This window comes from Chelon labrosus, assembly GCF_963514085.1.
Source record: "Chelon labrosus genome assembly, chromosome: 16".
Taxonomy (NCBI): domain Eukaryota; kingdom Metazoa; phylum Chordata; class Actinopteri; order Mugiliformes; family Mugilidae; genus Chelon; species Chelon labrosus.
Genome location: NC_140349.1, coordinates 14,778,692 through 14,790,791, shown reverse-complemented (window position 1 = coordinate 14,790,791; position 12,100 = coordinate 14,778,692). Strand labels below are relative to the sequence as shown.

General features: G+C 42.1%; 1 protein-coding gene across 1 annotated transcript in view; it reads right to left on the bottom strand.

Annotated features, from left to right (window-relative positions):
- The window catches only part of gabbr2 (gamma-aminobutyric acid (GABA) B receptor, 2), a gene marked incomplete at its 3' end in the record, with an annotated part of 169,916 nt that overhangs the window by 8,112 nt on the left and 149,704 nt on the right, over positions 1–12,100 (bottom strand). The window contains exons 14-17 of the mRNA XM_084563825.1: positions 5,392–5,502; positions 3,623–3,847; positions 3,230–3,412; positions 2,093–2,222 (exon numbers count right to left, since the gene is read on the bottom strand). Coding sequence (XP_084419951.1) covers positions 2,093–2,222; positions 3,230–3,412; positions 3,623–3,847; positions 5,392–5,502 — 649 coding nt within the window. The remainder of the gene's footprint in view (positions 1–2,092; positions 2,223–3,229; positions 3,413–3,622; positions 3,848–5,391; positions 5,503–12,100) is intronic.

The window sequence follows — 12,100 nt, the reverse complement described above, 5'->3', positions numbered from 1 at the left end:
AAAGACTGATATGACATATGTTTATATATTTTAACACTTGATAATTTCCATATGCTTGTCTCTTCCAGTGGTTGGACTGCTTAACCACACTCCAACCTTTCTTTCCTCCCTTTACCTCTTAAGTATGCTCTGAAAGCACCACCTCAAACACCAAATAATGAGGTATTAAATCAAGTGTAGACACACTCTAGGCTTAAAAATAAAGGTGTTACAGCATGATAAAGTGTGACTACGATATGTGTAAAACTTGCAAACCACCGGTGGAGTTTCAGGTACTGTAGCTAATCTCATGATTCATTATAGACGTCACCGGCGCTACCGTGTCCCTTCTTCACCTGCAGCTGAGACGCTACCAGCAACGGACAAAAATGTCAAGATATCCGTTCAAGCAGCTGCTCTGAAAGCGGCATTAAAAATCCTTTACTTAAACCACTGAATATGCAAATGCGCCGTACAGGTAGTGAAGAATTATTTTTAGATTACACATGAGAGGATTAGTCTCGATTCTCCTTTAAACATTTCCACCTCTGGATATTATGGTGATCTCGGAACTGTGGCTGTGGAATACACCATGCTTTCTAAAGCTAACAGAGCAATTCATGGTCCATTTATGGATTTTCCTAGACATGCATTAGATTCATTAAATAAATTAATTGTGAGGTCTAATTGCAGACGGTTGCAATTACGTTTTCAGCCAGCAGTGGCAGCACTGAGCACAAATCTGCTGACTAACAACAAATGCATTTTACAGGAGTTTAACCCACACTTCATTGGATTTAGTTTAGTGTCACTTCAAAACCATAGACTGTATAAAAAATGGATGTAGCCAGGATGTAGGGTCTGAAAAGAAAGGCCTTAAACCTGCATTTTGTCTAGTCCCCAACTATTTTATAGTCTCAACCTCTAACTTCAAGTCTTCTTCGTATGATGTTAGTTTGTTTTTAAATTATGATCCCAGTTAGAATAAAATACACAATGAAACTAGATCAGTTAGCGGCCCAAATGTCTGACCTCTGTGCTGTCGTTATAATGCATGACGTACTGCGGCTGCATATGCTCCTAAACTGTGGCCTGCACGAAAAAAAAAACGCAAAGTCGACCAGGATAGCCACCAATCCAAATATGACATTTTATACTTCAAATGCTCCAGAACTTAATTTAAAAGAACAAACAGAAGCAAAGGGAGAACAGTAACAGTGGAAAAGCCAGTATTAAACTTTAACAAAGGCAGTGAAATAATAATTTAAAAAAAAGCTAATTATACTGTTTGCTACAAAATGTGTCTCTGTGGAATAGCTGTCTCTTAGGACATTTTGCTGATGGGTACGCCGTTTAACAATCAGCATTTGTTGTTATTGATGTTAGTGGTGGTACACAGCGGTATGTCAGGCCTTTGTAGAAAAGTTGCCATAGTTATCTTGGCCTCGGGGTCCTCCTTTTCCTGCTGTGTGCCACTTGATGTGGGGCTGTTGTTTGTCACCGGTCCAGAACATGCTCCACACATTGGCATTTACATTTAAAACAGTGGTTTTGAACTTACTTTCTTTCTAGAGAATTTGAGAGTTTTTTCCCCTGCTTTGATGCTCAAAACAGGCTTTGTGAACCCCAGGCCTAAATTATTATTATTTTTACTACTAGAAATAATAATTACTGTATAATACTACTACTAAGAATGATGGTAGTACCAGTAAAAATAGCATCTCCACGTAAAACAATTGTTATTGGGGCAATGGGGGGAAAAGAAATGGAATATTTTGGCCCTTGGCTCGGCATGCTTCACAATATTTGACTCTTGGATAAAATTAACTGGGTGACCCTGCTTTAGGATGTGGCATTCATGATGCCCTCCAATTATCAGCCTCGCTCCTATCCAGCTCCTCCCTCCCATCCAAATATGGTCACTTCAGGCTCCAAAAAAAGATAACAAAGGCCAAAATGCCGAAATGAAAAGCCCACAAACCAATGGGTGACGTCTTCTGTCCGGTCTAAACGGCTTTTCTAGAACTAGTGTTACAGTGTGTCCAAATAACAACAACATCAATGCTCCTGGGCTAAGGTCATACTGTACAAAAACAAAGACAACATTTCTCACCTTTGCCATCTGTGAAGTTGCGTATGCTGAGGATGTTATTAGCATCAGGGTAATGGTTCTGTTTGATGTAGGGGGTTTTCTCCGGGGTGTCCTGCAGCTGCATTGTCACTTCCTCCAGCTCCTTGTCCAACTTTTAGACGGAAAAATACATTTGACATTTGTTGTTAGTTTAGGTTTTATTTAATAAAGTTGGCCAAAATGGATGACAGAGTAAGAGCATTATGACTCAAAAACATATCTGAAAAATGACTGAAACTACTGGTGTTCACGTAGCTATGCACCCTCTTGCGTGTTGTGTGAATATATAGAAAATCAGTCGGGGTGGGACCTGTAATCATGTTAGCCATGAAAATGGTGGGGAAACCTGTAACATGCGCTTGTTCATCCATCATAAATGTCAGTTTGGATGCCTGCAATCTATTCTGCTGCTCCTGTATGAGTACATGTTGGTTTTTATTACATCACGGTTGCATAAATCATTCCCACACAACCTATAGCCTCAAATAGCCCGCAAGGTTATCAGACAAATGTTAAGTTTTTATCTTTCCTGCAGATAGATAGATAATCCTTTGATTCATCCCACAGTGGCAAATGTAAAAGACTAAAGAAATAACAAGTTTACTCATCCTCCGGGAGTGTTTGAATGGCTTCTCATTTGCCCCAGTCAAGAACAAAAGCAAGGACAACAGCAGTAATTCATCTCTCAGGCATCTGATGGAAAGCTGAGGTGATTGTTGTTTTGTTTTTTCCTCCAAACGTCAGTAGAAGCGAATATTTATTTTACAAAATTCATCAGATGTACAGCGTGGTACAAAGAGACCACTTTGTGAAAACACAATGTCTCAAAGTGATCAGAGTTTCTTTTAATAATTGATAATGGACAGAATCATTTTCTGAAAATGAACAAGCTAAAGGAGATCATTTTTTTCTTCACTTTTCCTTTCCAGGTTCAGTGGAAATAAATGATGATGTGCCTTTCCTCCCTTCTTTTATTGAGCCTGGGCTCAATTACGCTACCTTTAATTACATTTACAATCCCCACTGCTGCATTAAACACCTTACTGCCCACTCCACTGCTGTCCTGCCTTGTAAAATGATGGGGGATGGTTAGAAGGAGTGCAGAAAAGGGGCCCAGACCTCTGTTATCCTCATGCGGAGGCGGTGGTTGTCGGTCTGAAGTCCGTCCAGTCGAGAGGTGTTGGCCTGGTTGACGCTGGTGACAGACGTGGAGGTCTTGGAGTCTTCTTTCTTCTGGTTCTGGGTGAACTTTAACCTACGGTTCTGGGTGGCTGCATCAGGGTTTGTTCTCATGGTGATTAACTGGAAGAGGGTTTACTGGCATTAGTCACTCTTGCACTCTGGAATAAAATTATCTGAGCAATACTCATAACTGTTGCTTTTTTTTAGGACTTAGTGAAGTGGGTGAATGATTGTGGCGATAATTAAGCACTTTAGATCATGTCAATGTGGAGTCATTCAATCGTGCCCTCACGCACAAACACACAATCATTCACTCATTCATAAACTGACCTTGGGAACGAAGACCAGACAGAGTGTGATGGTGCTACAAAAGATGATGACCAGCGCTACAATGCAGAACTGGACATTGGGCTGGTCCCTGGTCAGAAAGGACACCGCGGCGCCGATGATGCACATGATGCCAACGTTGTACACGCTCATTCCGATGTACTTGCTGTCGTTGAGAGCGGGGATGCTCACGTTCCTGGTCTCCCACGCCAGGAAACAGCCAAACAACTGTCAGGGGGAAAAAAGAGGGGAAGTAAAAATAGATTTAGAAGACGTCTGAGGGGTGGTTAGAGAGACATTGCTGAACAAATGCAAGCGGCATTCGACTTTGAAACTTCTTTTATTTTCATGCAGCTAGTCAGAACACCGGAGTTTTTCCAGAATGAAGCAGGGTGTCTGAAGACCGTCAGTCATCCAGATCATCATATAGCCAAAGGCAAAGGGACTTTCAGGGATTCTTGAAGACGTTTCGCCACTCATCCATTCAGTTTTCAACCGAAGAGGCTGCGTGGATTTGTTTATTGGAAATAAAGCAGGATGACTTACTAAATGTTAATTAGTTTGCTGTTGACATTTAATTTCACTTAGCTTTAAAAAAAACACTTGAGAAACAAACAAAAGTAAACTTCATTATATGATAATGCCTTAAAGATAGAAAAAATAAAGAGGCCCATTTGAAAGCAGCCAATTTCATGCTTGTAAAATCTTTAGCGAAAGTGAATTGTTTGTTCGGTGGAACATTAGAGCTGCAGCAGGAGCAGCAGCAGCAGCAGCAGCAGCAGCCTGATGAATTATTCACTGCATTCTGTGTAAGGTAGCCTGCCTACTTATTCAAAGTCTAAATGAGAGTTAGTGGGATGACAGAAGAATCAAAAGCCTCCATTAAGACTTGGTGCACGTGTGTAAGCATGTGGACTCAGATTTAAGTTACTGGTGAAAGGTAGTAATACGTGAGCAGTTTTACTTCAATCTCTGTGTTCTTGACATTTTTGATACAGCTGTTCTCTCCTCTGCATTCCTTCAGCCTGCTTTAGATGACTTTCTGCTCCGTCTCACTGTTTTCTCACCTCATCATAAATGTAGTGAGGTCTGCATAATTTACAGCTGCTTCGTGTAGTGTTTAAAACACATGATATTAAAAACTACTACACTGGAGTACAGTATATATTCAGTGTCTGCCTGCCAGTATAAACTGTACTCTACTGATGAGCTTAAGAGACTGTTATTTCTCTGAGTTATTTACAGTTATTTACAGGTTGTGATATCAACCTTCCCATCTAACTTTTGTGGATCAAGTGGATTCTTCTGTTGTCCCATATAACCATCTTTCCATACACAAGGTCTCAAATAAGAGAAGGATCCAGTCCCATTCCAGTGACTGTGTGGAGAAATTCCGAAGTCTGAACAATGAAGACGGGACCGCTGAATGTAAATGCCAAATGCTTCTGCTTGCCCTCATAGCTAGGAAGAACGCAACTGCATGTGTCGTCTTGCACGCAAGGATGACACACTGTCACAATCCCAAATATAAATGTACAGTGTGGTCGCACATACAGTATGTGTCAGTATCTTTAAGAAGATACTTGGAGCTGCACATTGGCAAACATTTTGTAAATCTGAATAATATAAGAACAAAGTCATCATAAATGCACATTTACAAGGCTGTTACAAGTTACATCTGCAGAGCTGTTTGTACAGTACATTCATTTGGACTATAAATTTATATGTGTCTCCAGACTGTGGCTACACGAGGAGATGTTGTGTTCTCTCACCATTAGCAGTCCCTTGTAGGCATAGACGATGCCCAGCCAAATGGTCATGTGGGTGTTCTCACAGTGCTCCAAGAAGGGACGGATGGCAATGTCTCGGCCTTGGGGGTCTGCCTGTTGACAACACAAACAAATAGAAAGGAAGAGAATTGAGTACAACACCCACAAACGTATGTTAATTGATTCGGGAAAAAAAAAGAATTAGACGGAAGAATAAATCATCTCAAGCAATGTCTGTGAACTGTTTTTGCATTAGCTTTCTCTCTGTAAATGGCACAAATGGCACCCAGTCTGTACGCCGCTGCTCTAAATGAAGGGTGTCAGTGATCAGACATTCAGGTGTGTAATCAAACTGTTTCCCATCATGGCCACTGGGCCTCTCCAAAGTCGACTAAAGTTAAATTAATCTGTGCTTAGGATGCTAATGGCCACGACTAATGAAGCTTATTCATTAATGTGATTTACACCTCCTCCTCCTCCTTTCTTTCTTGTTTCTCACTCAGCCTTTATCTCTCAATTCTGCCGCTGCCTCTCTATTTTTTTTTTAGCTTTCTTTTCATTTCCACTTGTCTTTCACCACAGCTCATGACACAGGTGACTTGCAGGGCAAATTAGCACCTGCGGTGGATATTAATACGCTAAAGGACGTCACCTCCTTTTCTCCCTTCCTCACTTTCTCTGCTAGGCAGAGCTTTAAAAAGCCTTTAATAAGCGCATTAGCTTGGCCTGCATGGATTCATCTGAGGCCGCAACCAATATATCAGCTGGGTGACACCTAGGGCGAGGCTGGGCATAATGCCATGCTGCCCTCAGTGTGTGAGCCTTCAGGCTTATTTACAATAAGGCACGTCTAATATCTCAGCAGATGGTGCGCGAGAGCACGTGTGTTTACAGGCATTCAAATTGTGTAACTTGCCTTTAAGACAGGAAGAAATAAGAGCAAAGTTTAAGAGGGAACACACTGAAAAGATAGCTCGTTTCAGTCGTATATCAGACATATTACTCTGACTACATACTTTTCAATGTGCTCATGCGAACGCTCTCGGCAACCGGAAATAGACACCTAAAAATTGCACATTCCTCTAGGTGCTGCAAAATACCTCTTGCACTTGTCATTCCAGCCCGCATATTCCATTCAGCTCATATTAATGGAGATTACAGCTATCCAGGCTTTCTTCTACGACCTTGGTGGATTTACATTAGCGCTATAGGATGATCACTTAAAATGGGAAATTGGTGCTCAAAGTGCTGCGGAAATGAACAGAAATGGGCCCATACTATATAATATAAGATAATGTAATATAATTTCTTGATATCCTTGACTTGTTCTTTTAGTTTCCCAAGTTTAATTTCCAAGTGTCTGCCTTGGAAAAGCAACTTCCACAATCTTCCCTTATCGGGTCTCGTTCTGCTGCCTTTTGCATTCGACATTCAGCTCCACACAGGAATACTGTACGTACACGTCACAGACCCCGCAACAACGCGGCCGAACCGCCCTTCAGCTCAGAGGTGGAGTCAACTTCTCCTCCAAACTTCAAAATCTTCTTAAAACAGAAACATATTAAAGATTGAGTATTGCTTGGGTGGCAGCGAGTTCGCTCACGTTGTCAAAGCACTCTTGTAACCCCTCCTGAAGAGTTCCCATGGTAACCACGTGGTTCCTGTCAATCATTTCAGCACTGTACTTGAGTTGTGGATTCATATTAGCTTCAGGTGAAGGGCTGATAGAACTGGGTCTCTGCTTTGAAAGCCACCGAGGAGTTGGAGACACCGGAAAGTGGGGCAGCAGATGACGCACAGGCTGGGCATTTATTTATTTATTTATTTTTTCAGTCGACACGGTGCAGAAAGGGGATCCTAAGACTCAAGTATGACGTTTTCGTCGCGCGGCTACAGGTAACTTCTTCATGAAAGACTAATGAGGTGGGACCGAGCGGGAGGGACTCGATCCATCAGTTATGCATGATGTGTCCTGGTTTGGCTGCGTGGACTTGCTGGATGCAGGTTTCATCACAGGACGTGGCTCAGTTTAGTATTTGCTGTAAACAATAAAAACTATTATTCTGAAAGCAGTTGGCCACATCAGACCGTATAAATCATGGTGTAGCATGCAGGAGCTACTCCTCCTGCGTTCCAGCCATGAGGGGAAGGAATATCTCTAATTAAAATGTTAACGACATTTCCACTATTTTGTCATAATATGTCGGACGTTTCTTTTGTACCTCCAGGATTGTTGTCCCATTACCATAAAGACCAGAATGACAAGGTTACACAGTATATGCACCTTGATCAGTTTGATTGAATGAGACTGTTGACATAGATAAGGAGCTTCTTCTCATGTCTGATCAGTCTGATTGGTTAGGACTGTTAGGTAGGTAGCAGAATTCTGAAATGGATTTTATTAGGGGAATTTATTAAGGAGACTGGGAGAACAGGACACATGTGATTGAGGGAAAGATATGTTTCAAAATCCCTTACTGATGTGAGAGAACTACTCAACTCTCACGACTTTGCACTGCCCCTTCTTGCACTTGTAATGCAAAATATATATAGTGTATATTATGCCTTTTTTGGCAATTTTCCGTGAGAAAAATGTATATATGGTAAGCTATGTTTGAATTACATATACCCATCACTTTAACAGCTCCTCGTAGCCAGCAATGTCACATACATATTTCATAATTCAGAACAGTCCTCAGGTCTTAGACTCTGGAACTCTGCTAGATAAATAAAACACCATGCCTCTAAAATATAGTTATACCTTTACGGTATGTTTTGATAATGGAGTTGGAGTGCACTGTTTCTTGTGAGAGTTCAGGATTTCTAATGACTGTGGAGCATAATTTCCATACACATGAAACCTTTCAGGGACCCATTAAGTCCCGAGTGAAAGTATTTCCGTTTGGCCAAAAATCTTTCCAGACATTTCCTAGAGTTTGTGCGTATATCGGTTGTACCTTTACTTGTTGGAAAGACTAAACGTACAAAGCAGATGATGGATGTGGTATGAGGCATTAATTATATGTTTAATGAGGTCAGGGCTCTTTAGTTCCTTTCGTCTGAAAAGCTTTTCTGCATCTTCATCCTTTATGTGTATTTACGTTTTTGGCTGAGCAATCTCTTATTCCGACAACAATGCTCTGGGAAGTCACACTTCTCACAAATAATTTTATTCATTCAGTATGAGAGACACATTCTGCATCAGTGCTCTTTGCATAGTCGCAGCTCCAAGCAAACTTGTGTCACTAACAACTAAATGATAAGACAAAATGAGATATAATGCTTATTAGGCTTGGGTCTCTATCGCAGCGGAGCAGACAGGAGCTCTCGCCTTTTGGAGAAAAGCTGTCTGGGGAGTTGCCAGGCAACAGGGCTGTGGGCGGCAGGCGGCCCCAAAGTGGTGGTGATGGCGGTAAAAGTGCCGGTTCACTGTCATTTTTCACAGCATTAGCCCTCTAACGGGATCACTCTGGGAGGGCTGCAGCGGGCACAGCGCTGGCAGATTGTCTATGGAGAGATGGATCTAGATGGCAATGGGGAGGGCGATAGAGAGGAGAGCGAGGAGGAAATGAAGGGTGGGATGGAGGGAAGACAAGAGCAAGAAGCACGGATGGAAGGACTTAAGTTTAAGCAAACGGAACGATTCACAGAATGCGAAACAGATTGAGAAATAGATGCTGTTGATCCTATTTCCTCAAAGGGAAGAAGAAATTCTATAAGGGAGATAAAAATGTTAAACAGTAGAAACGGGAAGTGAATACAACAAGAGAGATACGGAGAGATGGAGGTAAAGATTAAGGACAAGCAAATTCCAGCTATCCGACTATCAGATGTGTTTGTAATCCGGGTGTTCAGATAAATGCGCACCGTGTTTTACAAAAGTGGAAACAAATGAAAGTTGTTATTTTATTCTTGAACGCGTTTGTTTTAGCCCATTTACGAGGCATTGTTTTTATCCTTTTCCAGACCGGTACTTGCAGAAAAACACTAGTGGATAACTCAGACATCCAAGGCCCAGTGCACATGCATGTGGGTGTTTTCAGTATGGGTTGAAGGTCTCTGTTTAGATTTTCAGTCATCCAGGTCATATATCCAAGATCCAAGAGCAAGCAAAACCAACAGGTGGCAATGTAACCCTAACCCTAAAAGTTGTTAAAACAAAAATCGACACCCACATATAGTAGAGAAAGCGTGGTTTCCTCCCCGACTCCACAATCACAGCTACCGGGGCTTGTTTCTAGATACGGATCTCGCTCTGACTCTGTGATGGCCTCTGGCCTAGTGGAGAGCAAGAGGAGATAGACCAACAAGTGAGGGAGGAAATGGAGAGCTCACTCACTGTCACCTGCGGCTACCTCACACAGAGGTGTGTGCATGTGTGCCCGCGTGTGAGCATATGTCACTGTGGATGCCGACGTTTGCACATTCTATGAGCGCACATACATAGATGAAAAGGTGTACACCGATCAGGCATAACATTATGACCACTGAGAGGTGAGGTAAATAACATCGACCATCTTGTGACAATTCAATGTTCTGCTGGGAAACGTTTGAACCTGGCATTCATGTGGATGTTACTTAGGCATGTACCACCCACCTAGACCAGACCAGGCACCCCCACCCCATAGCAATGACACTCCTTGATGGCAGCAGCCATCCCCAGCAGGATGCAGCCTGACACAGGCACACACACAAAAACGGTTTAGGAACAACTCAAAAAACATGAAAAACAGCACAAGGTGTTGACCTGGCTTCCAAATTCACTAGATCCCAAACTAATCAAGTATCTGTGGGATGCACTGGAACAAGCCTGATCCACAGAGGACCCTCAACTCAACTCATAAGACCCAAAGGCCCCCACTAACAACATTCTGTTGCCAGACACCACAGGACACCCTCAGAAGGCCCATGTCCATTCTCTGATGAGTCACAACTGTTTTGGAGGAACAAGGGAGACACAATATTTGGCAGGTGGTCATAATGTTATGCCTGATCGGCGTATGCGTGTGTGGATGATTGATCAGGAAAACACTGGCAGAGGCACTCCATCGCTCATGACGCTGGCAATTACAACAGAGCAAATTACACAAAAGCTAGTTATTGCGGGAGGAGCTTTGGACTCAGGAAGCAATTTATGTCAGTGTAGTACTCTGAAAAAAAAAAGGAAAGAAAATGATTGTGATGAAAAATGACAGCGGGAAAATGGTATAGAATTGTGCAGAGCGAGTGAAAATGAGAATCTCTGGGAAAAAAAACAAAAAAACAGTCTAGAACTGATTTTTTTCTTACCTCAAGGGAGATCGTAAAAGTTTTTTATCATAAAGTACCGCATAGCATTACAGAGCTGTGATCACTCCAGGGATCAGCTCATTTACATTTGTGTGTGCTGAGGCTGTTTAAATGCACTCTCAGAGGCCGTGTCGTATGTTGCATATTCAGTGATAAAAGGCTTTGGATTTTCTGTCATTGGTGGTGTGTTGAGTGTCAGTGGGTGGCGTTGTGGTTAGCTGATGCCCAGGGAACTCGCCCTGCCAACTGTTTGCCTGGGCACACTGATGGAGATGTCACACAAACATATCCTTTGAGGAAGCAACAGTTATTTTGAGCATTTGTCATACGTCAGTGTATTGAAAATGGTTATAGAAAGAAAAAAAAACAGGGAGTCGACCATACTACGGTTTAGCAAATGTGATTTTTGGTTTTTGCATATGACAATGAGTGAAAAAGATGAAAGTAGCTAAAGGAACGAGTGAAAAAAAACCAGGACGAGAGACGCTGAGAGTGGCAGGTGGAAGGAAAAAAAAAAACCTTCAAGACCACAGAGGGCAAAACGATGAGAAGATAAAAGGCATCCTGGCGCCACAGTAATTTGTAGGAACTCATTTGAGGATCAGCCAGCGCCGTTTTCACGAGCCCTCTATGAAATTTTGAACAGCTGTAATGGCCTTTAGACAAGCAGATTGGAGGAGTGCATGGCGGGCGATTAGCTCAGCTGGTTGAGCGGGGAGGACGGCATCGCCGGTGCCAAAAACAAAAGAGTTTAGGAGATGCTTTCCTGTAGGCTCGCCACGACAACATTAACATGTCCACCCATAACCCAGAAGTCAACCTTAAAGGTCCACTGACGTCTGCACAAGATGTCTAAAACTGCTAGTCTTGGAAAAAACGTTTGTGCCTGATTTAATTTTTTCCACAGAAAAAAAAAAAAAAAGGTGCAATGCCTGCAGAACATATGAATATGCATTAGATGTCTCCTACATTACTGGAAGCCACTGCTAAATTTATGTGCAATTCAAGCTAGTAATTTCTAGATTACCCTCATGTGAGTTGCTGCAAGGATTTTGACTTCCAAACCCAGATTTTATGTAAAAGACGCTTTCTACTGCCAGGACATCATTCTGTGCAGTGAGCCTGAAAACATCCAAGAAAACATTCACCGAGAATCACATTTCAAGAAGGAAACTTAAAAGACCACATTTCTGATTTCCTCATCCTAACTGGAGTAACCTTTGATCCAGCTCGTTCAAACTCTTTTAGTTTTTGTCTTGAATTATGCCTATAGCCGCCCGGAACTCCTGTAAGTGTAATTGCTATGCTTATCACGCTGCTAGTTTTCACCTCAAAATCATATTCTTTCTATTTGCATATTTTACCTGGAGCCAAGAAGTTGACTTTTCCCCCCTGTACAGTCTGGTCAGGAACGGCTGTTACA